This window comes from Arabidopsis lyrata (genome assembly GCF_000004255.2).
Source record: "Arabidopsis lyrata subsp. lyrata unplaced genomic scaffold ARALYscaffold_1, whole genome shotgun sequence".
In the NCBI taxonomy this organism is placed as follows: Eukaryota; Viridiplantae; Streptophyta; class Magnoliopsida; order Brassicales; family Brassicaceae; genus Arabidopsis; species Arabidopsis lyrata.
In genome coordinates this window covers 2,397,556-2,422,474 of record NW_003302555.1, presented here as the reverse complement: position 1 = coordinate 2,422,474, position 24,919 = coordinate 2,397,556, and the positions used below count along the sequence as shown (strand labels likewise).

Genomic DNA, 24,919 nt, shown 5'->3' with positions numbered 1-24,919 from the left:
ATCAACTCCCTAACTCAGAGCAAGCAAATAAACCTAGTCTGGAGCTTCCACAATCAAGAGAAGCACAAGCCACAAAACAAACCACAAACAGCAAGACCATGTTACCATACCTGATTACACCAATGATATAGAACTAGAGACTGAGAGCCCCAAAATCCGGACCAAACGTCTAAGACGTACTACCAGACCTTAGAAAAAGGCCAACAAAACATCCAATTCTCATATGAAGACCAAGCCAAAGATTAAAACCATCCTAAATTACCCACGACTAAACATCTAAAACTAAACTGATTGAGATAGCATTCACTAATTCTATCTCTGTTATTCAAGATTGAAACCAGTACCTATTACACAGCCTAAGACAAGATTTAAAGCCGGCAAGGGTCGAAACCCCTCCAGAAACAAAGCCGGCGAGTTTAAAGGAAACTCCCGGAGCCAAAAGCCCGATTAACGGGAAACTGCAGACTGCCGAATCAGGATTCAAAACCTAACCAAGAGATCGAAGAGAGCAAAGGTAAGGCGGTGGAGATCTGAGAAGCAACTCCGCCAAGCGAATCCAAGCTCTGAAACAAGTTCGCCTCAACTCTTCCGCAACGGCGACATCATCTCCGGTGATCGAGCTCTCGCCGTTTCCGTCCAACAACCTGTCGGAGAAGAGTGGCGGCGAATCGCGTCTCCGCTTGGGTTTCACTATCGCCCACCGCCTCGCCTTTTCCTCCTATCCCCGATTTTGAATATGATTTTAAACCATTTCATGATGAGAAAAAAAGAAAATGTGCAATTTATCTTATCTAGGAGAGGATAATAACTTAGTAATTGAATATTTACGGTAGTATCATGTTCATGTTCGATAATGTTTTAATTTTCTTCACAAATCTTTTGTAAGCTAAAATGTCAGTTTCACCTCTCATATTTTTTTCTGTGGTTCCTAATTCTTGAAAAAAGTCAGAAACAAGAAGCACAACAAAACCAAAAGGCCCATTATAAAAGCAGATAAACAAAGGCCCAACCAAGCCCAAGAGAAAACCAATGTCAATTTCGTTTTTTTTTTTTTTGAATTAAGTAAAGAATTGTTTTTGATTTGTTTGGCCCGCCAACATCATACGTGTCCATAGCACCGTCTCTCACCTCTCGCAGTGCCACAAACCTCTTCTTATTCGTCTCTTTTTTCCAATTTCAAAAAAAATAAAGAACGAATCAGCATGGCCATGGCTACGCACTTCACCTTCCCTTTCAACTATGTTGTTTCCGAAGGCTCTCGGGGAAGAGGAAGTTTCGTCCGTAAGCTGGTCAGAGCTGTAGCCTCTGGTGATTCAGTGGCTCCGGCCACGTCGGAAGAATCAAAAGTGAAATTGGGTGGGTCGGATTTGAAAGTGACGAAGCTTGGGATCGGAGTCTGGTCTTGGGGTGATAACAGCTACTGGAATGATTTCCAGTGGGATGGTCAGTTCACTGACGTATTTTCGATTGTCAATTTTATACATATATAGTATTATAACAACGAATTTCTTTTTCTTTCTTCTAGATTCTTTAATTTTTCTCCTCTTTCATGTATCAAGAAGCAGCAACAAGTATTAAATTTTTTCTCTTTTTTCTATGATGGTAGACAGGAAATTGAAGGCTGCTAAAGGTGCTTTTGATACAAGTCTTGACAACGGTATTGATTTTTTCGATACCGCTGAAGTTTATGGTTCCAAGGTAGTCTTCCTTCGTATAGTGGTTTCTTCTGAAACTAATTGGAAGCCTCACATTATCTTCTTTTATAGTTTTCTCTGGGTGCTATAAGCTCTGAAACTCTTTTAGGAAGGTACTTTTTCACTGTCTTTTGGAAACATGTCTATTAGTGTGCTTTGATCCTCATTTCCTCATACATGTTCTTCTTGACTGTCTTTGGTGAGATTTTGAACAGATTTATCCGTGAGAGAAAAGAGAGATATCCTGCAGCTGAGATTTCAGTTGCAACCAAGTTTGCTGCATTGCCATGGCGATTGGGTCGTAAAAGTGTTATCACTGCCCTTAAAGATTCCCTTTCCCGGCTCGAGCTTTCATCTGTAGATCTCTATCAACTCCATTGGTATGTACACCTAATTCATGTTGGAGTAAGCACTCTAATCAAAACAATCTCACTATTTGCTGTCTTAAATTTCAGGCCGGGACTATGGGGAAATGAAGGTTTTTACTTATGACAAGCACTAAAGCTACTTTTGAACAAGAGTCTTGTCACTTTTGGTAGTTATATCATATCCAATGACATGGTGAATTATGTTTTAGGATATCTTGATGGTCTTGGGGATGCTGTTGAACAAGGACTTGTCAAGGCTGTTGGCGTTTCTAACTACAGCGGTATTATTTCAGCCTGTTTTTTCTTTCTCACAGATGATCGAGACTTGAAAAGAAATTAATTATGCTTACCGTTGTGCAATTTTTCAGAGAAGCGGCTACGAGATGCATATGAAAGACTCAAAAAAAGAGGAATTCCTCTGGCCTCAAATCAAGTCAACTACAGTCTGATATACAGAGCTCCAGAGCAGACTGGTGTAAAGGCTGCTTGTGATGAGCTTGGAGTTACTTTAATTGCATATTCCCCCATCGCTCAAGGTGATTTGCCTTTTATCTCTTGCTTTGTGGTCATGTCTATCGTTCTCTGGAAAAGTTGCATAAGGCTCTTATACAACCTGGCCAATGAACACATACATTTTCCGTTATTTTGTCTTTTTTTTCCAGGTGCTCTAACTGGTAAATACACCCCAGAGAACCCACCCTCAGGTCCTCGGGGTCGCATTTATACGCGTGAGTTTTTAACAAAGGTAATAGCTTTGACTGAAAATATCTAAGTTCTTTAACACAGGCGTGTATGTCTGCAAAACTATAGTTACATCTGAATAACCCTGAGTCTTCTAGGAAACAGATTTTTGGATTTTGATAACTTGTATATCTCACTGTTATAAACCTCCCGATTTTCTCCTCTCGTCCTGCTTTTTTCTTAGTAAGTTCTGTTTTGAGACAATGTATACACTTTTATTCAAAACACACAACACCAATCAATATACCTATACATAAATTATCAAAAGGTAGCGTCATAGTGCCAGGTTTCTTCACTAACTTTGACTTGTGACGTTACAGCTTCAACCCCTGTTGAATAGAATCAAACAAATTGGTGAAAACTACAGCAAAACTCCCACACAGGTTCTTTCACTTTTCCTTCTGCACTCTATTTTTCTTTTTCCCTGCCCAAAGTTGAAGTCCAAAAACGTTAAGAAAAATACAAAAGAGTAATTGTGTGATCCATGTTAAGCTATCCAAGTGGACACCCTCGAGTTGCATCAAATCATATGCCTTTCTTGTTTTGTTTGTTTTGTCCTGTGCAGGTAGCGTTGAACTGGTTGGTGGCACAAGGGAACGTGATACCCATCCCAGGAGCCAAGAACGCAGAACAAGCCAAAGAGTTTGCGGGAGCGATAGGTTGGAGTCTGACAGACAATGAAGTGAGCGAGCTACAGACCCTGGCCTCTGAGATAAAACCCGTCATTGGTTTCCCTGTTGAGTATCTCTGAACTCTTAAACACTCTGTTTGTAGCATTTGTAAAGCTTAAAAGTTACAATATGAATTAAAAGTAGTACATAGATGATAGTAAACTGTTGTAATACTATGCAAATCAAATCTCTTTGCCTCTTCGAGAACTTTACAGTAGCCAAACAAATGATTGAAAAAAGAAAGAGGGCCTTTGGCCCTTGCTTCAAAAGATCTAATTATAGTCAGACGTCTTAATTCGTCTGCATTTCATTCTCACCTCTTGTCATATCAGCTTCAAGCAGGCTTTCTTCACTATCTTTAGGTTTTCAAGGATTTAGATTTAGTCTGTAGCTTAATTTGAGAAAAAGATCTATTGAATATAGTTTTTTTTTTTTTTTGAGAAATTCGAAAAACGAGTCTGTTATCACAGGTACACAAGTGAAGCCGCAAAGGTGACATCATTTTGATAGTTCTCAAAAGCTCAGTTTCATTTCCATTTTTTACAAGAGACAAATGAAGAAAGCAAGCAGAGCATTGTTATGTTGTGTTGCTTTCACTCAAGCAACACTGAAAGAAGTGGCTGCGCTCTCGACAAATTTCCTGGCTCCCTTGAACCACCTCTTGTCTCCAGCTTGTGCTTTGCAGATGTAAAGCTTCCCTCCATTCACAGTGGCAGTGATCAGCTGATGCTTCCCACCTTCGTCTCCATCAGCCGTTCTTGTCAACACAGACAAGTAATAGTAGGGTTTCCCACCAACTTCCTGAGATGATGACTCCAGAATGTTTGCTGTTGCCACTGCATTGTTGTCAAAGCCTCCCTGGAAGAAACGTCAGATTCACACACAGTTAGGACCTGACAACCCAACTCCACATAAGGTAAAAATCTTGCTTGTAAGACTCATCCAAAACTAGAGAAATCTTTCGAGGTTATCAGTTGAAAAGAGTTTCAATTATCAGTTGACAACGAGGGAGAGAATGTGTTCTCTCTACGGTGTTTGATTCTCATATTCTATTCTGTCAGCTTCAGGTTACTCAAACAAATGACAATGGGAAGTTTACCTCAGAGGCAGTCTCACCGAAGTAAGCTTGTTTCCCTAGGAGGTAATTAACCTGCATAAAGCCCAAAATCACCACTCAGTCTCACACTTCATTATATTTTGTAACATCATCATCTTTATAGATAATGGAGTAAAGTAAAAGACCTGAGAGAGGAACTCTTCGGGAGAACCGTAATCAGTGATGGACTTCTTGTCAGTAGGAGTGACCATGACATTGAGATTGCTAGTAGCATCGAAGTTGTCTTCGTACCTAAGGACTTGTCCTGGATACTCAATCTCTTTGCTTGGGTTCCATTTTGCTGGCACCTGCACTTTGAATCCATCTCCATTGTATGGCAAGAAGTCTGTGTTCGTCTTTGGCTTCCCAAACACATTTGCTGCAACAAACCAAGAAAAAAAAAACCAGAGAAATATGTTTTCAAGATTCGGTCTGAAAATGAAATGATCCAAGGTTATTCGATTTTCTTGAAAAAGTTCGCACCAGCTTCACCGTAGGCGGCATCAGCAGGAGATACTTTGGAACCAACAGCAGCGGCGCCGACGAGGAGAGTGAGAGCAAGACGACGGGAGACGGCGGAGTTATCGTCTTCATGAGGCTGTTGAGCTTTACACATGATCTGAACAGGTTTGGAGAGTGACACGTGACGCTGGGATGAGGAGGAAGATGATGATCGTGCGGCTGAGGAAGCCAATGCGCTCTGGTGTAGGAAACAGGCACTGTACGCCATTATCTCTCTCTGTATATCTCTCTTTCTCTCTTCTTTTTGTGTGTGATTAAGCTATGAAAGTGTTTTTTGAGGATTGTTGGAGTGTGTTAATGTATGGAGATGAAACCAAGAGTGAACCTGATTGGTTGGTTTCGGATATTGGAGGATCTCTCTGTTGATGTCCAGATAAGGCTGTTGAGGTGTTGCAGTGTGCCACGTGGCAGATACGCTTTGTTCTTGTTCCACGTCAGTTTCATAAGTCATCTATTTTAGTATTTTGGTCTAGAAGCAAATATTTTTCTGCTCACACTAAAGTCAAAAGACACTGCAGTTCTGGATCAAAAGTGGCCTTTTTTCTTCTTTCAATTACATGAGAATGAATACAAATAATCTAACAAAATTGTTGAAAGTTGAGAATCTGTTACACCTATGTAGATAAAATTATGGTTGGTGCGACTTCAAAAATTCGTTTCATGACAAACACCAAAATGCTCATTAAAACACCAAAGTGAAATGTGCATCATAATTCTCTTCTTGTTTGTCCTTACGAGTAACCTTCTTGGCTTGACTTTTGGTTTTGCTTCCTAATTGTTCTCCTTTAATGCAGCTTCTGTCAGAGAAATGTTTAGTTCAGGCTGCTCAACCCCATTAGTAGAAGGCATTTTCCCTTCAATATTGTTACCCGAATCGAAGTTGTTAGCTAATTTGCGCTTTTTCCTTTTTGGTTTCTTAGCCACTGGAGCAGTGTTGTTTGAGTCAGGTTGCTCATTCCCACTGACAAGATTCGAAGGGATGCTCTCTTTATCCTTACTCGGATCCAACCTGCTGACTGACTTAGCCTCTTTCTGCTCATTCCCATTAGCCATATCAGAAGGCTTCTTCTCTTCCATGTTCCCCAAATCCAGGTTGTTGACTAATTTGCACTTTTTCGACCTTGATCGCTTCTTTTTTGGTTGCTTAGCCACTGAAGCAGCTTCCATTGGAGCAGTGGTTGGGTCAGGTTGTTCATCACCATTAGCAAGATTGAAAGGCAAGCTCTCTTCCATGTTATCATTATCCGAGTTGTTAGGTAGCTTAAGCACTGTTTGCTCATTCTCATTAGCCAGATCCGAAGGCGTGTTCTCTTCCATATTCCCTAAATCCAAGTTGTTGGCTGACTTGGGCTCTGTTTGCTCATTCCCGTTTGCCAGATCGGAGGGCTTGCTCTTTTCCATCTTCCCCAAATCCAGGTTGTTGCCTGATTTGCACTTTTTGGACCTTGATCGCTTCTTTTCTGGTTGCTTAGCCGCTGAAGCATCTTCAGCTGGAGCAATGTTTGGGTCACGTTGCTCATTTCCATTAGCGAAATTAGAAGGAATGCTCTCTTTCTCCCTACCCAGATCCAACTTGCTGACTGACTTAGACTCTTTTTGCTTATTCCCATTTGCCAAATCAGAAGGCTTGTTCTCTTCCATGTTCCCCAACTCCATGCTGTTGGCTGAGTTAGGCTCTGTTTTCTCATTCCCATTCGCCAGATCAGAAGGCGTGTTCTCTTCCATAAACCCCATGTCCAAGTTGCTAGCTGACTTCGGCAATGTTTGCTCATTCCCATTAGCCAGATCAGAAGGAGCATTCTCTTCCATGTTCCCAAAATTCTCTTCAATATACCCCAAATCAATGTTGTTGAGCGCCTTGCACCTTTTGGACTCTGACTGCATCTTCTTTTGTTTTGTAGCCACCGAAACATCTTCCACTGGAGAAGTGTTTGGGTCAGGTTGCTCATTCCCATCAGCGAAATTTGAAGGCAAGCTCTCTTCCATATTACCCAAACCCAACTTGTTGGCTAATTCGAGCTTTGACCCCATTGGAGTAGTGTTCGGGTCATGCTCCCGTAGCTCATTGGGGTTAGCGGAAGGTATATCATCTCTGGGACTCGTTGCATCTACCACTGAAGCAATAGGTTGCACAGCTCCGGTTTGAACTGAAGATTGTGCGAGGCTATCATATGAGAGAATAGAAGCTATTGCATACATAGAAGCACCAAGATGAGGCGGCAAATTTTCCTTTGGATGTTTAACCTACAAATGCGAATGGAAGGTTAAAAAGGATGCCATTGCCAAAATAAAGTAATGAAAATCTTAAATCATAGTGATATAACTCATGTACCTTGAACAAAATGGACGCCATTAGTCTCTCTCTCAAGATATACATTTGAGCAATTTCAAAAGCTGTAACCTTGAAAGGCAGCCACCGATCCACTACTACCTTTACTGAATTTTCCGGCGCAAGCATTATTTTCTCTCCAGGCCTACCACCTTCTTTATCTATGTCCATTGCGTCTCCTACATTTTCTACTTCGTGGTCTTCCTCGTCATCACTCTTAACAGCATCATAGCTCTCTGTAGTAGAAACGGCTATCTCTCTTGAAAACAGTAACAAAGGTATAGTGGGAAGAACACTGCAGCTTCTTATCTGCACACCCCAATCTCCTCGAGTGATCTCATCAAAAACAATTAAAGCTTCGTCATACTTGGTAGAGGACAAGTCAACATTTTTTGATAGCGAGGGCACACGAACTTTGGCTCCAGCAATAGTCTCTACTACAGACCTTGTCTGATTCTTGGAAACTGGGCACATCCTTCCCAACATAGGGTACAATCCTACTGCTATAACAGCACGGAGAATACCCGGATCATGAGCATTCAGGCTACAGTTTGAGCTGCTAGGGATGACCCCATGTCTACTAAGTTCTCCCTGAAGCTTGCGACGCAGATCATCCAGCCTCTTCATGACAATTTGGGATATGAAGTACTTAGAACAAAACTCCTTAGCTTGACCACTTTCTTTTGCATTTTTCCAGCACTGAAAAGCTGCAACAGTGGCAAGATGATCACTGTGGTCTCCATAAAGCGATGCAAGTTCATGTTTTGCGGCAGCAGCCTTTTTTCTATCACCTGGCGACAAGGGCATAGTAAACGGATCCTTCTCGTCGGCTGCACATGCCAAAATAAGTGCTGGATCCAAACAGTTCACTAATATGGCGAAATAAATCATCTTGCTAATCCGAGGATGAACTGGAAGCTGACCAAATTTCTGTCCAAGTTCTGTCAGCTCTTCTTGAGGAGTCAAAGCTCCAATATCTTTAAGGATGATTAAGGCATTTGCAATACTTTGAGCAACAGGCGGGTCCATCAATTTGTGAAGGAAATCATTTACGTTGCAATTCGGATCCAGCATCTTAACCTGAACATATTATTGAAGCACATCAGTAAGAAATCAAGTACGCAAGAAGTCTCAAACAGGATGCTACCATGCATGAATGACAATTAAACATCATAGAACAAATCTATGTTAGAAAGAACAGTACCTGCAAGCAGAGTTCATCCACTGGCATTCTCATAACTTCAGGAACTCTATATTCGGACAAAGACGCTGCCCGGAGTTTAGAATATAGATGATAACAAATGCCAGCTTGGCAACGGCCTGCTCGACCCGCCCTCTGTTTTGCATTTGCTTTTGATACCCAAGAAGACTGGAGCGTTGACACATCATTATAGGGATCATAACTCTTTTCCTTCATCCGACCGCTATCTATCACATAAACCACATCATCGATGGTAACTGCTGATTCAGCAATATTTGTCGCAAGCACAATTTTGCGACAACCACGAGGGGGGCGATTAAAAACTTTCTTCTGTTCCTCAGCTGGAACCCTTGAGTGAAGACATAGAATGATGAATTTATCACTATCTGCAAAAAAGCGATCATCAAGTAATTTCTCTTTTGTTTTCCTTATTTCCTCCCACCCTGGTAGAAAAACAAGAATGGCACCAGCTTCTGAATCGCTGCATATTTTCTTCATTAACTTCACTATAAGACCCACATCTACTTCTTCTGGTTTGATTGTCGCCATATACTTATCAAGTAAGTCTTGTGCTTGCTGAGAATTGGACTGGATGTTACCCCCATGTTCCCTGATTATTTGAGCAGTTTCAAATTGATTCTCCTTTTCAGCTAATACTAATGCTGTTATACCTTCTTTGGACTTCAGTGTACAGTCAGCGCCAAATGAAAGGAGCTTGCAGACATCGCTAACCCTGCCCTTTCCAGCAAAGACCATAAGTGGTGTTAGGCCTGTCGTTGAGTTCTGGTAATTGTAAGCCTCGTGACTTCCTTCAGATGAAACTAGATCTATGAGACAATCAAACTCATCATTTGTCCATGCCAAGTCGATTGCTTCATCTAAAGAAACTTTATCTTCATCTTTAAAATCACGCTTGTCACTTGGTATGTTCGAGTCAGCAGAAAGTAGATGATTATTCTTGTCTGAATTCAGGACAGCGAGCGCATCTTCCAGAAAAAAGGTTCTCACCTGTAGATATGGACGCAAGAATATTGTTTTCCAATGCAGTGAGACTAAGAAGCAAATTCTAGAAAGAGATAGATAGAGAGAGACACAAAGGGAGAGGAATTAACTGGATAAGTGAATCCAGGTACTCGGACAACCGGGCAACCTCCGAAATACTCAGAAAACCTCTCAGCATCAAGAGTAGCACTCATTAGAATCTGTTACCATTGAAAATATTTATTCTTATATTGTAAATGTATCATAGCAATGGAAGACGAGAAGAACAAAACATAACCAACCAGTCGGAGATGAGGATTCGACGGAAGCAAGTCCCTGCAAATATAAAACATCACAAATTGATCTGAATTCTGCCACTCACCCAAAGATTAAAAAAGTATATATCCTGGTAGTTATCGTTTTCATCACTTAGCTTCAAATAAAGAATTCAAAATACAAGTGTACAAGTATAGCAGCTTTTGCATCTAAATTATAGTGCGACACCAATTAAACAATAGCCATATGATCAACTTTTTTCCGTGAAATCTATTTGACTTTTTTGGTTCATTTTGACAAGCTGAGCACCTCAGTGTTTAAGAGGGCCAGAGAGTGTACCTTAAAATCATTAACATGAAATCAGAGTAGGAGTCCCTTTCATGGATTTCGTCCTACAAAGTGACACACGGGTCAGTGACCAATATAGACAACTATAAAATCAATTTACAGCAGAAGAGCACAAAGAAGAAAACCTAAGATAAACAAACAGAAACAAGATGGCAGATAAAAGTGATTGTTAAAAATATAATGTTTTTTTTTTTTCAGTTAAAATTTTAGTCCTGCCGCGGAACCAGGACATGTAGTGAATGGAAAAACATACTTAATAAACACATGAAAAACATATTATGAATCAAACAAGAATGTGTTACCACAATAATGTGAGTTATATCAGGAACACAGCTGTTAACGCCTTTGCCTATAAGCACCCTCAATAGAATGCCATTCGTGCAGAAAACAACTGATGACCCTCTTCCACCTTCACTTTGCAGCCGAACCTAGACAATGATATATTGAGAGAAGATTTTTCCTGTAACCCTAAGAACTTGTGTGTCTATAATATGGATAAGTATGTTTAAGAACAAAGACCCCTTACCTTGTAGCCGACAGTTCTCCCAATAGTTTCACCTCTTTCCCAAGATATTCGATCAGAAACTTCAAATTAGGAAAAGAAGGCATTAAGTAAGGAGTTAGCTGCTTATATGGCATGCATTTGAATTACAAGGCTGAAAACATCACAAGAGTTGAATCAGATAGATACTAACCTGAAATAGCTGAGATACGACGTGGTTGGGTGCAAATGATTTTGCACACTTCTTGCTTACTATGCCACATATGATCTAGAAGATATTGAGGCACCTAAAATATCAACAACTGAGGCATCTGAGAAACCTCACAAATGAAGAAAAAAAAAAACTACTATTTGAAACAGAATACAATTTATAAATACCAAGTGATATGGTAATACCATGTACAAGAACAGAAACCCTTATTCCACGACACTTAAACTCGATTTTTTACAATGCTTTGGACATGAAAACTGACAAGCTGAACCTAGAAAATCATAACCTGTGATGAATAACTATACTTGACTCCACCAGAAGAAACCAATACAGAATAAAGAGCAACAGAGAAAAACACTGAAGCTTTTGACTCTAGTGTACTACAAACAACAAGAGGAAAAACGCACCTGAGTAGTTTTCCCACAACCAGTTTCACCAGCAATAAGAACAACCTGCATTTCGAATACGAATGAATAAAGACTCTTTCTAAACCAGTGGCAATCCCCACTGGAAATCCTGAATCCTGATATAGAGGAACAAATAAATTATCTAAAGACCCATATAACCTGATTGGACTCCACTGCAGATATAATGGCATCGCGAAAAGATGCGATGGGAAGCTTTGATCGTGCTTCAATGATCTGTAACAATATTAAAATACAAGAATATTTATATAGGCGACAGTGCATGCTTAGTACTTTCTGAAACTGGATTCTGTATAGAGAATATTATATCTTTTGAAAATACGTGTAACTGCTAACCTCTCTAAAACGTTTTTCTTTTTCCAGTCTAGAACTCAGGGATGCCACTTTATTTTGAATATCGTTTTTTGTCAATTGAGGTTTCTTGAAGAAGTCATCTTTCCAATTACTGTGGACGTTTCCAGTATATATACCCAGTGATGTTCCTGTAGTATCGCCATCACAAGGTGGATAGCGAGTAAATAAGTCATGCAGGACAGCTTTTGCCTCTGGTGGAAATGACACACATTTAAGCTTCTGTGACTTTCTTATAGCGCCTCCTTTCTGAAATTTGGTTTCATACCGATGCTTGCTGTATGACTTTGACAAGCCATCTCCTTCTCTTCCTTTCTGATTTCTGGTTTCAAACCTACGCTTGCTGTCTGACTTTGAAATGTCATCTCTTTTGAAAAGAGAAAGACGCCTTTCTTCCCCAGTCCTACGCAGAATCCAAGAGGATCAGAAACTAGGGCGCGCTCTCAAGTAGTAGATAGATACCCAAAACTTGCATATCCACCAAACGTCATACAAAATTGCATTAAGCAGTGACTGACCCGTGACTTTTTGATCGGATACCCATAGTTCGGCACATCTGATGAATTATGCCACGTTCGCTATTTGTAAGATGCTGCTCAAAGACGTAAGCTACACACAAATAGAAAGCCAACACACTTTCATTCGATCAAACAAAAAAAAAGGCAACATTCCGATAGAAATCACCAAAGCTAACAATAACTTAAAACCCATTGCAAGTAGAGAGTATTGGAGCTCATCTGAGGGTTAGCAGAAGAAACTTTGATTTAGAAAAAAGGAAGAAACTTTTTTAATTCCCGGTCGAAGAGGTAAACTCACAATCGTTCCCGGAGGCGCGAAAATCCTCAAGGAGCTTGGTGGCCCAAGCCCCAGTGGTTTCGCAGAGACGAGCTTGCTTCGTATTCTTCTTCATCTTCGCCATCGCTTTTTAAGGTTTCTATATCTCTCGATACTTGTGAGCAGAGACTACTATGCGGCGGCTTGTGTGAGCTTTCACTTTCAGAGAGAAGCTCGTTGATGAGTGGTGCCGGTTTTGCTCTCCGCCTCCTCCTCCTTGCCCTATTTTCCTTTTTTCATAAATTTAATTATTTTTAAGAAACAAAAAAACTCCTTATTGGATAACTCGGAGTATTTTGGGCTTTTTAGGCCTTTTGGGCCAAAAGGAAAAAATAACAGAAAACAGTGATCGGGAAGACCTGCACCACACCTGATTCATTCCCTCGCACCCTTTCGTTTCAAATTTCAAAAAAACGGCATTTTCTGCGTGTTTCTCGGGAAAATCGTCCGCCTGATTGATTGTTTTCTCAGTCACTCACTGTTTCGCTCTTGAAGAAATCAAATGATATGAGACGCTTGTTGATGAATCGAAACCTAAGTCCCTTGTGCAGATCCGTGCTCAGATTCATCGATTTATCTGTTTGTAGGGCCATGGCTTGCTTTCTCGATTGCTTCCGCGCCAGAGACAATCGCTCTACTAGTAATCTCGTCTCTCACTCTTCACTCGCCAATCCCAGAGTAATTTTTTCGCTTCTCTTGCTTTTTCCGCATGCATGATCCTGTCAATTTTGGTGTCAATGATCGTATAAGAAATAGATCGCAATTCGCAATGCCCTGTTTGATCTTTGAGCTGGATTTTGTCTATGATGGATTTAATCTGCTGGCTTCTGATCGTTTCTTTTGATTTTCTTGATCAAGATCATATCGATCTGACCCAGAACTTTTCCTTTCTTATTTATCTTCAGAAACGTCAGGACTCGCAGAATGATTTGTCAGCTTTGTTTCTTTCTGAAGGTAGATCTCTTTTTGATGTGTTTGTATCAGGAATCGAGATGATTACTTGTTTTCTGTATCGGCTTGTTAATATTATAAGGGTTTAATTTGTTCTTGATTTCTAGAGAAAGCAGCTTCCTCGCCTTGCCATGACAAAGAAAGATTTGATTTGGATTCTATTCATATTGACAAAGGCCTAAGGGACGAGGTATGATTACAAAGCATTGCCTCTAATCATGTTATTCTAACCATACTGATTCGTATTGTTCTTTTATCATGATCAAGATTTGTTCTCTTGGATTGATTTTGAAATCTCAACTTAGCTGCAAGTGAAACAACTTCTAATTTTTAAACCCTGAGTTTGTTCTTGCGAGTCTTACGATTGGTTCTATGTCTTTTGTTACTGAGGTGGTCTTTAGTTTTGCTAATATAACAAGTTGCTATAGATTTTCTAGCCTTTAGCTTTCTTTTCTCATCCTCTTCTTCTTTTTTCCCCCTCTTCCTAATTAGAATGCTGGAATTCTTTTTCAGAAACTGTCTGTAATTTTGTTGTGGAAGCTCTGAAATCAGAGCATCCTTTCTTTGCATATCAATAGAATCTGATTGTTCATGCTGAGAATCTAACGCTTTTTTCCGAATCATAGGCACGGTTTCTTAAAGCTTGTGGTACTATACCGGAGACACCTATTGAAATTAGGAAAGGATCCCAAAAACTAAGTAGTCCTCAACATTCTGGATCTTCCCATTTTCACTCATGGATTTCCAGTAGCTCTGCGATTGGGTCTCATCTGGCTGAATCCTCAACCCCCATGAAAGCTTGTGAAGAGGTGGGAAGACCATCATTCACTTCAGAGCAAACAACTAGCAGGTAGACGTTACTTTGTTTAATAAACATCTGTTCAAATCGCTACGTGAATAAAACAGACATTTTGCTCCTTTTGCTATGCTTGATAGAATTGGCATGGTTTCTTGATACAACTGGTGTGGTTTCTATGCTAACATTATTCTCACATCTAACTAATGTTTAAGGATTCATGGATCTGGAATTCACTCTTTCTTTTTTTCATATTAGTTGTGTAATTGATGTACGGGACAGTGCAAGGATCTCTTCTGCTTCTAGTGATGGTACTGAAGTAGAAAGCGTTGGCACTGCAATCAAGGGTGAGTTGGATAGAACTGCTAGGCCAACGTTCACAGCTGGAAAGAATAAGTCCGTTCGGTTTGAATGTGATCTTGATCAATCACACTCTTCTAATTCTTCCGAGAATAGCAGTTCAAGAAAACCCGAGATGGGTGGCAAAATTTGTTTCACAGTGAGCTCGCCTAATCCAACCCCCTTGAAGCTATCTGATGAGATGCAAACTCCTGGAACCTTATATCCTGCAAACATGGAATCAGCAGGAAGGGGGAGGCCTAGAATCAGGTCGCAGTTTGTGCATTCAGTTTCCAATATAATGGAAAACGCATCCTTATATAAGTGCTACATGGATTCACATGGGAGCCTAGATTACGAAGAGCAGATAGAGGGTGAAACACCCTCTTCAGCAACTTATGGTGAAAAGGTGGAAGAAAGCTCTGATGAGAAGTTGTCTAAGTTTGAGGCAAGTTTTTCTCCTTGGCTAAACCAGATCAACGAAGACAGTAACGAAAACATTGCGGTTTCGAATGAAAGGACACCAGGAGTAGCTGCCATAACCCCCGGTGACAGGCCTATCATTGGATTGGTTGCTGCTCAGTGGATTGAGAATGAGCAAACTGAGATTTCACCCAAATTGTGGGATGGAAATGGGATCCCAAATTCGACAACCAAATACAAGGAGGTAATATTCCCTGCCTTTCATCTCCGCTTTCTAGGCTCATTCAGCTCCTCTAATGTTCAGAAACTATAACTTATGCAGGATCAGAAAGTGAGTTGGCATGCAACACCGTTTGAAGTGAGACTGGAGAAGGCACTTTCTGAAGAAGGTGGTCAGAGTTTATTCCCTCAAAGGTATGAACCGTAAATCTCAATGATTTCCCAAGGAGAAGTGATGAAAACTACAGAAGCAACCCCAATAAATGTTTGTGGTGCAGGAAACTTGAAGTGATGATGGAGGAGGTTGAAGGGGACACAGACATATCGCAGCTGCAGCATTCAGTGCAACCAAACTCGGTAGTTTCCTTCTGAAAGTCCTCTCGGCTTTCGTACAGAACAGTATTACTTACATATGGCTATCATTACTCATGAACAAACGAAATACTCTTGTTTCTGGCTCTTTAAGGAGCTTTAAAGATACTTATTAAAGAATAAAGTATCAACAGTGATGTTTTATGAACCTCTTGAGAATTCTTTTCACCATTCACTCTTTTGATCTTTTTCTGAAGTAATATTAATCTGCAAATGCATTATTACATATAGTCATGTCGTATATAGGTGAGACAGTAGTAGCTCACCATGTTTCATATTTTAAAATGGAGCAAAGCAGAGGTCCCGTCAAGTCCTTTGGCATTGTAGTAAGTAGCGTACTCTCTAATGGTGGTCTCTCTGTACTTTGGAAGGTTTTCTTCAGACACAAGCTCTCTAATCGGTCCGTACACTCTAGGATTCGGTCTTACTCCGGTGGTAAAGAAACATGCGACGGACACTCGAGCTCTTGTTGCTCTGTTCGCCAATACTCTATGCTCCAAACTAATGAATTTGTCGTTTGTTATAAGCTGCATCAAAACCAGAAAAAACAAATAAAAACTTTGAATCGTAGGGAAGATTAGTTATAACAAAGCAAAACTGAGGAAAAAGGGCATTGGTAAACATGCCTGTAAAAGATCTCCAATGTTGATGATGAGAGCGCCGGGAACATGAGGAACATCGAACCAGTACCCTTCGCGACGAACCTGAAGCCCTTCGATCTGATCGGGGAGAAGGACGGTAAGGAAAGAGTTGTCAGAGTGCTGACTTGTGCCAAAAGTTAGGTCAGGCTCTGGACACGGTGGGTAGTAATGGGAGAGCATGAGCAAACCCTTGGAGCAATCTATGTTATTGAGGTGATTAGGTTCCAACCCTAGAGCTTCTGATAAAAGCTCAAAGAGAAATTTACCCAAAATCATCACTTGCTTTGAGTATTCCATCATAACATCCCTGAAACAATTTAGTGATTCACCATATGAACAAAGAGTACACATGAAATCAAGTTAGGGCAATGGAGTCATACCTACAAATCTCCGGAAGATCCTGTGGTTTTGGAGTATCTGGAGCCATAGTACAAGAGAAAGTGTCTCTCCAATTTGCAGCTGGAGAACTGAAGAGATCGAAATTACTTGAATACAGAAACCTTCTGCTGAAATCGCGACTATAGAATTCTTTCCTCACTTCAGGGGATTGCTCGTGAAAGTCACGAACTCCATCTTTCATCTTCTCAAGAAGATCAAGCGAAACTCCATGGTTGATCACCTGGAAGAAACCCCACTTCTCTGCTGCTTCTTTAATCCCTTCAATCGCGTTCTTGCGCTTGCTCGTGTCCTCAACGATCCTTCCTCCTAGATCAATCGTTGGGATCGTCTTGAGATGTACCAAGTCTGAGGAAAGTGGTTTATGGTTTGATAATTTGACAGATGGATGATGAAAGATGCGCGGAATTTGTGAAACTCCTGCGTCAACGAGTCCTTTCACACCCGTTTTCGTTTCATCGAAAGCTTTAAGCTCACCGGCACGATCGAATGAAGAAGCAATCTTCGTCGTCTCCATAGTTTTAGTTTCTCGAAAAACAGAACAATATGATACAATCCCACATAACTTAAGAATCCATAAAAACAAGAAAGAAACTTTTTTCTTAAGTTCAAAGATTGGACCAGTTGATACAGCAAAACCATTGATTAGAGATAAGGTTGCTTGACAAAAACAACCGCTTGTGACAGTGACTGGAGCAGACTTAAGTAATTAACAAGAGGTTATTACAGAAAAGAAAAAAATCAAATTAGTCTCACGCATCTGTTAGACAAAATGATACAGTATATGGCATTCTCAGATCTTGAGATAAAGTAATCCAGAGGTACCATCGAATCCTTTGGATCTGTAGAACTTTGCATACTCTGTAATAGTTTAATCATAGCTACAAAGAAACATATCTTTTAACCACCATAACCAATCACACCTTATTTGGACTAAACCGAAATAACAATCTTTATTTCATAAATTCCACATGCATGTGGTTCACACATATCCAACATGTTACATATATATATCATGTCATATATGTGTGATAAAGTAGAAGCTAGCTGGCCATGTTTCATATTTTAAAATGGAGCAAAGCAGAGGTTCCGTCAAGTCCTTTGGCACTGAAGTGAACAGTGTAGTCTCTAATAGTGGTCTCTCTGTACTTTGGAGGGTTGTCTTCAGACACAAGCTCTCTAATGGGTCCGTACAGTGTAGGATTCGGTCTCATGGCGGTGGTGAAGAAACCTGCTACAGAGACTCGAGCTCTTGTGGCTCTGTTCGCCAATACTCTGTGCTCCAAACTGATGAACTTGTCGTTTGTTACAAGCTGCATCAAAATCCCAATAAAAAATCTTTGAACCAAGAGGAAGATTTATACTTGTGCAAAACAGAGCAAAAATGTATTGGTTGTGCAAACTTGCCTGTAGAAGATCTCCAATGTTGATGATTAGAGCTCCGGGAACATGAGGAACATTGAACCAATACCCTTCACGAAGAACCTGAAGCCCTTCGATCTGATCTGGAAGAAGAACGGTAAGAAAAGTATTGTCGGCGTGCTGACTTGTGCCTAAAGTTAGGTCAGGCTCTGGACATGGTGGGTAGTAATGGCAAAGCATGACCAAACCCTTAGAGCAATCCATGTCATTGAGGTGATTAGGGTTCAACCCTAGAGCTTCTGATAAAAGCGTAAAGAGAAATTCACCCAAATTCATCACTTGCTCTGAATATTCCATCGTGACATCCCTGAAACAATTCACCATATATGAATAGAGATTACACATCAAATAAAGTTAAAGCAATGGAGTCATACCTACAAATCTCTGGAATATCTTGTGGATTCGGAGGATCTGGAGCCATGGTACAAGCAACCGTGTCTCTCCAGTTTGCAGCTGGAGAACTATAGAGATCGAAATTACTTGAATACTGAAACTTTCTAGTTAAATCGCGACTGTAGAAATCTTTCCTCACTTCAGGGGATTGCTCGTGAAACCCACGAACTCCATCTTTCATCTTCTCAAGAAGATCAAGTGGAACTCCATGGTTAATTACCTGGAAGAAACCCCACTTCTCTGATGCTTCTTTAATTCTTTCAACCGCGTTCTTGCGCTTACTCGCATCCTCGAAAACCCGTCCTCCAAGATCGATCGTTGGGATCGTCTTGAGATGTAGCAAGTCCGAGGAAAGTGGCTTAGGGTTCTCTAGTTTGACAGATGAGTGATGGAAGATGCGTGGAATCTGTGAAATTCCGGAGTCGACGAGTCCTTTCACACCCGTTTTTGTCTCATCAAAAGCTTTGAGCTCACTGGCACGATCGAATGAAGAAGCAATCTTCGTCGTCTCCATAGTTTTAGTTTCTCGAAGAACAGAACAATATGATACAATCAGGCATAACATAAAAATCTATAAAAACAAGAATGAAACATTTTTCTTAAGTTCAAAGATGTGACCGGTTGCTACAGCAAAACCATTGGTAAGAGATAAGGTTTATAGACAAAAACAACCGCTTGTGGCAGTGAGCGGACCAGACAAGTCTTTTAGTCAACAACAAGTTATTACAGAATTAAGAGAATCAATCTCCCACGCAACTTTATTAGTCAAAATGATACAGTATATATATATATATAAAACGAAGTTTGCATTCTCTGTAATGGAGTAATGGTGGTGTCTCTCTATATTTGGGTTGGTTTTGTTCAGACAAGAAAACAACACTTGTCTTTCAAAAAAATTGTTTTCTTTCTTGTATTCTACGCCTAACTATCTTGAAATTGAATTAAGTACGGAACTTTTATTGTTTTCAACAAATGGTCTTTAAAGACTAAATTTATTTTCAAAAAAAACATGCTTTCTTGTGATTTTTAATCCAGAAACATGCATGATATATGATTCAAAAACCTTATGATTTTATGATAAAGCAAAAAACGTCAACTAATCTTATGCATGCTTGAAAAAATCCCAAGACCTTTAAATCCATGAATTACAGTGAACTAACACCAAATCATGAAAACATGCAAACATATCTAGAGACCATTACTTAACCAACCAGTGAACCATTATTTAACCAATCTTAAATATTGTCATCTAATAATTCAACCCATCCAATCTAGTGTATATGCATATAACCAACTTGTTCATATCCAATATTGACATCTAATCGATTAACCATATCCGATTGCACCTTATATGGACCAAACTGAAATGACAATGTAGTATAATCCATAAATTCCACATTTGGTTCACATAATTCCAACATGTTACATATACTGTCATGTCGTATATGTTTGAGAAAGTAGTAGCTCGCCATGTTTCATACTTTAAAATGGAGCAAAGCAGAGGTTCCGCCAAGTCCTTTGCCATTGAAGTAAGTAGCGTAGTTTGTAATGGTGGTCTCTCTGTACTTTGGAGGGTTTTCTTCGGACACAAGCTCTTTAATGGGTCCATACACTCTAGGATTGGGTTTTACATGGGTGGTGAAGAAACATGCGACAGAGACTCGAGCTCTTGTGGCTCTGTTCGCCAATACTCGATGCCCCAAACTGATGAATTTGTCGTTTGTTATAAGCTGCATCAAAATCACAAACCCCCAAAAGAAACTTTGAGTTAAAGGGAAGATTATCTATAGAATGCAAAACTGAGGAAAAGAAAGCATTGGTAAACATGCCTGTAAAAGATCTCCGATGTTGATGATGAGAGCGCCTGGAACATGAGGAACATCGAACCAGTACCCTTCACGAAGAACCTGAAGCCCTTTGATCTGATCTGGAAGGAGGATGGTAAGAAAAGAGCTGTCGGAGTGCGGACTTGTGCCAAAAGTTAGGTCAGGCTCTGGACACGGTGGGAAGTAATGGCAAAGCATGCGCAAACCCTTTAGGCAATCCATGTCCTTGAGGTGATTAGGGTTCAGCCCTAGAGCTTCTGACAAAAGCTCAAAGAGAAATTCACCCAAAATCATCACTTGCTTTGAGTATTCCATCATAACATCCCTGAAAGGATAGAGATATTAAAGTTGATTTACTGCACAATTAAAACGACCAAAGTTGCTTACGTATTCACAAAAGCTTTTCCAAAAGCATGGTTTGAATGTGTCTAAGAGGGTGTTTGCATAAACTAAGGCAAATAAGAGATTTGTTGGAACTTTGACCAAGGTCCAAGGCTCATACCTACAAATCTCTGGCAGATCCTCTGGTTTTGGAGGATCTGGAGCCATGTAACAATAGAATGTGTCTCTCCAATTTGCAGCTGGAGCACTGTAGAGATCGAAGTTACTTAAATACATAAACTTTCTGTTGAAATCGCGGCTATACAATTCTTTCCTCACTTCAGGGGGTTGCTCATGAAAGTCACGAACTCCATCTTTCATCTTCTCAAGAAGATCGAGCGAAACTCCATGGTTAATCACTTGGAAGAAACCCCACTTCGCAGCCGCTTCTCTAATCCCTTCAATCGCGTTCTTGTGCTTAATCGCGTCCTCGAAGACCCGTCCTCCGAGATTGATCGTTGGGATCGTCTTTAGATGTAGCAACTCCGAGGGAAGTGGTTTAGGGTCTGCTAGTTCGACAGATGAGTGATGAAAAATGCGTGGAATCTGTGAGATTCCAGCGTCAACGAGTCCTTTCACACCAGTCTTGCTCTCATCGAAAGCTTTAAGCTCACTGGCACGATCAAATGAAGCAATCTTCTTCGTCTCCATCGTTTTTGTCTCTCATAAAGACAGATAGAGCAATCTGATACAATCATATATAACATAAGCACCCACCGACACTTTACCTAACCCACAAAACAAAAGGTATATATTACTCGTGTTTCTTGTGTTCCAAGATGGGACCATTGATAAGAGATAAAGTTGATAGAAAAAAAGGTATATATATCACAAGCATTTTATTATACAAATGATAAGATAGGTTACTTTGCATTTTACTATGATGTATACATGTGCATCTTTGAACATGTCATCTTGGGTAAGAAAGTCAAAACATTAATTTTCTTATGTATCTCAAAAACCAGTTAATGCAAGAGAGAAACAATGTAAAAAATTACAAATTTCAATCACAAGAACTATCAAATAATCATGTTACCTCAAATTATTCTAGAAAATATATTAAATAGGAACACTTGATTTCAAAACTGCATGATTTTTTTCTTATCTTTACAAATTGAAGTTGTAGCAATATTGCTTTTATGGCTTTAGAAATTTAGTAAGTTATATTCATTCAGGTTAAAACAAATAGCAATCACATATGACACATCTGTCTAGAACGAATATTGATTTTCTAATTAACCAGGAGATAAACCTTTTTAAAACTTCGAAGAATCCTTTTAAGTGACTCTACATGATAGAAAAAACAACGGCCTGTGACAGTTCTAGCCCAGTGGCTTTGACAGAGATATATTAAAGAAGAAGTTATTACAGCGAGGAAATCAAAGTCCCAAGCACCTTTATTAGACAAGTGATATTCTCAGATCTTGAGATAGAGTAATCCAGAGGTACCATCGAATCCTTTGGATCTGTAGAACTTTGCATACTCCGTAATGGTGGTGTCTCTATATTTGGGAGGATTTTGAAGATGCAGCCTCTGAAGGAGTACCTGAACTAAGACAAGAAGTAACTCTAGAGAACAGAGCAACATGAACAAGATTAAGGAAATATGCAGAATCTTGTTTTGGCGGTTTGAAGTGAAGACTAGAAGCTTAGAGAAGATTCTAGAAGACTGAAGAGTTTCCTTTTACAAGAAGAAAAGGAAAACATGAAGACAAAGGACAATTTCCTATTCCATAAAGAAAAAGGAAATTGTCCATTCCAATTAGTTTTAGAATTGGAAATCGACCTGTTGTATGGTCTCAACCTATTTAGTATAAGTAGGAGTGCTAAGGCTTGCAGAAAGCTTAGCACAATCACTAGAGAGAATTCCTAGCTATTAAGTCTTAGTTTGAGAGAAATAGAGAACTAGAGGCTTAAAGAGAGCTAAGGGTTTTAAGGAGAGTTATTGTTCTTAATCGGTCTGTGATTAAAGAACAAGACTTAGTGAGAATAGAAAATAGTGTTAAAGGAGAAACCTTGTAAACATATTTTCTATTAATCGAAAGAGTTTTTGAGAAATTCAGAGTTACATCGTGAACTAATTCAAAACTTAGTAGCTCTTGCATTTACAGATTTTGTTCTGACAAAATATCTTTGATGGGTCCATAAACTCGAGGATTCGCCATCAAATACGAACTGAAGAAACAAGCCACTGAAATTCTTGGTCCAGCTACATTCGCCAAAACCCTATGCTCCACACTTTTGAACTTGTCGTTTGTTATATGCCCCATTATAATTAATCAAACTTAGTCCATAGATTAACTCCACTGATAAATAAACCAAAAGGGTTAATTAGTTAGTTAACCTGAAGAAGATCTCCAACGTTAACAACAAGAGCTCCGGGAACAGGAGGAACATCAACCCAATATTGGTCATGGAGAACTTGAAGCCCTCCGATATGGTCTTGAAGAAGAATAGTGAGAAAAGAGTTGTCGAAGTGTTTGGTCAAACCTAAAGTAAGGTCGGGTTGGGGACATGGCGGGTAATAATGGCCGAGCAACAGCAAGGAGTTGGTGCAATCCATGCAGTGCCGGTCCGAGCATTTGTGAGGCCCTACACGAAAAATAAAATGAGGCCCAATATATTTATAAGTTTTAGGGTTAAAAAATTTTTTTTGACCTATTTTTAGTAAATTATACAAAATAATGATATTTTGAATATTATTACATTCAAATTTAATTGTTTGGGCCCTATTTTATTTATTTTTTTCGAAAAGGCTTTAGTTTCTACCAAATATTTTCATTTTATAGGCTTAATTCTTTTTTTTTTTCTAAAATTGGGCCTTTTTTCCAAAAAAAAAAAAGAAAAACCTTAAAAAAAAAAAAAAAAAAGTGGTGCCCCAAGCGGTGGCTTGGGTGGCATGTCCTCCGGGCCGGCACTGAATCCATGTCCTTGAGGTGACTAGTGTTTAACCCTAGAGCTTCTGACAGAAGCTCAAAGAGCAATTTACCTAATTTCATCACTTCCTTTGAGTACTCAATCATCATCTCCCTGTCAAAATGTCCCACCAAAAACCTTAAGAGACACTAACGAATATTGGAGCGTTAATCTTTAATGAAATCCTAGCTCTTAGAGCATCTCCAACCCACCTCTATATTTGCCTCTAAACTCTATTTTAGAGGCAAATTTGCTCCAACCCACCTCTAAAATAGAGATCTCTATTTTTTTCTCTATATATAGAAGTCAGAATAGAGAATCTCTATTTTTTCCTCTATAAATAAAGTTAAACTTTTTAGAGGAAAAAATAGAGGAACGCATTGGAGTAAAAATAGAGAAAACTTATCTCTATTATAGAAATAGAGCTAAAAATAGGGAAATATATCGGAGATGGTCTTACGTATAATTATTTAGAAGAGTTATTATTGGATTTTATGTATTTCAACTGTTTTATAAACTTGGGAAAAAAAAATGTTTTATTGGAATAACTGTGCTATTTGTCTAACGATTAGTAAAATGCTATTAGACCATAATTTCTACGGACCGAGGAACATAACATGTTACATTAGAAAATATACTCAAACTCGTGATTTAACAAATTTGGAAATCTTACCCACAAGCGGCGGGTAAGTCCTCCGGTCTGGGAGGATCTGGTGCCGTATAACAACCGAGTGTATCTCTCCAATTCGCCGCCGGTGAGCTAAACAGATCGAAGTTACTGCTATATACCACCTTACTAGCTGGATCTCGAGAGTAAAACCCTTTCTTCACTTGTGTGTCTTGCTCGTGAAACTCACGAATTCCTTCTTTCTTCTTCTCCAACACATCCATCGGGATCCCGTGATTGATCACCTGGAAAAAACCCCATTTCTCAGCCGCGTCTCCGATCTTCTCCACCAAGCTCCGCCGCGTGCCACCTCCTTTGAGATCGATTGTCGGGATAGTGAACTCAGAGGAGGAAGGTGGTTTTGGACTTGTTAAAGTAGCCGGAGGTGCACGGAATATTGACGGAATCTCTGCGATTCCGGCATCGACAAGGCCTTTCACGCCGGTTTTAGTTTCGTCGAAAGCTTTTAGTTGAGTTGAACGATTAATTGCAGCGACTGTAATAGGAAGTGATGACTCCATTGGTTTTTTCTTTTAAGCTGAAAATGCCATTTTTCATTGCTTTGAAGTTGGATCTTATAATACAACTTGTGAAAATGTTTCCACGAGTCAACGACGAAGATAAATG

The 24,919-nt window shown here is 39.7% G+C and overlaps 7 protein-coding genes across 13 annotated transcripts; 2 read left to right on the top strand and 5 right to left on the bottom strand.

Annotated features, from left to right (window-relative positions):
- Window positions 1-1,108: 1,108 nt before the first annotated feature.
- On the top strand, window positions 1,109-3,681 carry LOC9325679 (uncharacterized oxidoreductase At1g06690, chloroplastic). Its single transcript, XM_002892307.2, has 10 exons — window positions 1,109-1,443; window positions 1,607-1,698; window positions 1,767-1,807; window positions 1,910-2,074; window positions 2,150-2,172; window positions 2,272-2,343; window positions 2,431-2,598; window positions 2,725-2,807; window positions 3,124-3,186; window positions 3,369-3,681. Exons 1-10 carry the CDS (start codon window positions 1,203-1,205, stop codon window positions 3,552-3,554), a joined length of 1,134 nt encoding a protein of 377 aa, XP_002892353.1. The 5' UTR covers window positions 1,109-1,202; the 3' UTR covers window positions 3,555-3,681.
- Window positions 3,682-3,890: 209 nt separating this feature from the next.
- Window positions 3,891-5,580, bottom strand: LOC9325678 (oxygen-evolving enhancer protein 2-1, chloroplastic). Of its 2 annotated transcripts, none has more exons than XM_021012950.1 (4): window positions 5,054-5,580; window positions 4,717-4,949; window positions 4,574-4,624; window positions 3,891-4,332 (listed from the first exon to the last, which is right to left on the bottom strand). In XM_021012950.1, the coding sequence occupies exons 1-4, from the start codon at window positions 5,298-5,300 to the stop codon at window positions 4,072-4,074; spliced, it is 792 nt and encodes a 263-aa protein (XP_020868609.1). In that variant the 5' UTR covers window positions 5,301-5,580; the 3' UTR covers window positions 3,891-4,071. The 2 variants fall into 2 exon arrangements, with proteins under 2 accessions (XP_020868609.1, XP_020868610.1); XM_021012951.1 differs by having other exon boundaries at window positions 5,050-5,164.
- Window positions 5,581-5,613: 33 nt separating this feature from the next.
- Window positions 5,614-12,789, bottom strand: LOC9328415 (DExH-box ATP-dependent RNA helicase DExH2). 2 transcript variants are annotated; one of them, XM_021012930.1, is made up of 15 exons: window positions 12,533-12,789; window positions 12,235-12,325; window positions 11,702-12,119; window positions 11,507-11,581; window positions 11,348-11,392; window positions 10,923-11,016; window positions 10,754-10,812; window positions 10,530-10,655; window positions 10,219-10,271; window positions 9,906-9,939; window positions 9,735-9,824; window positions 8,626-9,630; window positions 7,425-8,501; window positions 7,179-7,336; window positions 5,614-6,872 (listed from the first exon to the last, which is right to left on the bottom strand). In XM_021012930.1, the coding sequence occupies exons 1-15, from the start codon at window positions 12,633-12,635 to the stop codon at window positions 5,864-5,866; spliced, it is 4,437 nt and encodes a 1,478-aa protein (XP_020868589.1). In that variant the 5' UTR covers window positions 12,636-12,789; the 3' UTR covers window positions 5,614-5,863. The 2 variants fall into 2 exon arrangements, with proteins under 2 accessions (XP_020868589.1, XP_002889613.1); XM_002889567.2 differs by having other exon boundaries at window positions 5,614-7,336.
- Window positions 12,790-12,801: 12 nt separating this feature from the next.
- On the top strand, window positions 12,802-15,818 carry LOC9325677 (protein JASON). The gene is made up of 7 exons (XM_002892306.2): window positions 12,802-13,228; window positions 13,456-13,504; window positions 13,609-13,691; window positions 14,128-14,351; window positions 14,556-15,303; window positions 15,382-15,473; window positions 15,557-15,818. The coding sequence occupies exons 1-7, from the start codon at window positions 13,058-13,060 to the stop codon at window positions 15,648-15,650; spliced, it is 1,461 nt and encodes a 486-aa protein (XP_002892352.1). The 5' UTR covers window positions 12,802-13,057; the 3' UTR covers window positions 15,651-15,818.
- On the bottom strand, window positions 15,745-17,301 carry LOC9325676 (1-aminocyclopropane-1-carboxylate oxidase homolog 3). Its single transcript, XM_021012952.1, has 3 exons — window positions 16,672-17,301; window positions 16,277-16,598; window positions 15,745-16,177 (listed from the first exon to the last, which is right to left on the bottom strand). The coding sequence occupies exons 1-3, from the start codon at window positions 17,202-17,204 to the stop codon at window positions 15,923-15,925; spliced, it is 1,110 nt and encodes a 369-aa protein (XP_020868611.1). The 5' UTR covers window positions 17,205-17,301; the 3' UTR covers window positions 15,745-15,922.
- A 237-nt stretch (window positions 17,302-17,538) lies between these two features.
- On the bottom strand, window positions 17,539-19,209 carry LOC110224944 (1-aminocyclopropane-1-carboxylate oxidase homolog 3-like). The gene is made up of 3 exons (XM_021012942.1): window positions 18,484-19,209; window positions 18,095-18,416; window positions 17,539-18,000 (listed from the first exon to the last, which is right to left on the bottom strand). The coding sequence occupies exons 1-3, from the start codon at window positions 19,065-19,067 to the stop codon at window positions 17,746-17,748; spliced, it is 1,161 nt and encodes a 386-aa protein (XP_020868601.1). The 5' UTR covers window positions 19,068-19,209; the 3' UTR covers window positions 17,539-17,745.
- A 580-nt stretch (window positions 19,210-19,789) lies between these two features.
- Window positions 19,790-24,908, bottom strand: LOC9328414 (1-aminocyclopropane-1-carboxylate oxidase homolog 1). Of its 5 annotated transcripts, none has more exons than XM_021012945.1 (5): window positions 24,299-24,908; window positions 23,638-23,739; window positions 23,054-23,273; window positions 22,823-22,955; window positions 21,922-22,227 (listed from the first exon to the last, which is right to left on the bottom strand). In XM_021012945.1, exons 1-5 carry the CDS (start codon window positions 24,811-24,813, stop codon window positions 22,127-22,129), a joined length of 1,071 nt encoding a protein of 356 aa, XP_020868604.1. In that variant the 5' UTR covers window positions 24,814-24,908; the 3' UTR covers window positions 21,922-22,126. The 5 variants fall into 5 exon arrangements, with proteins under 5 accessions (XP_020868602.1, XP_002889611.1, XP_020868606.1 ...); XM_021012944.1 differs by having other exon boundaries at window positions 22,823-22,973; window positions 24,299-24,907; XM_021012943.1 differs by lacking the exons at window positions 21,922-22,227; window positions 22,823-22,955 and adding an exon at window positions 19,790-20,232 and having other exon boundaries at window positions 24,299-24,901.
- Window positions 24,909-24,919: the final 11 nt, after the last annotated feature.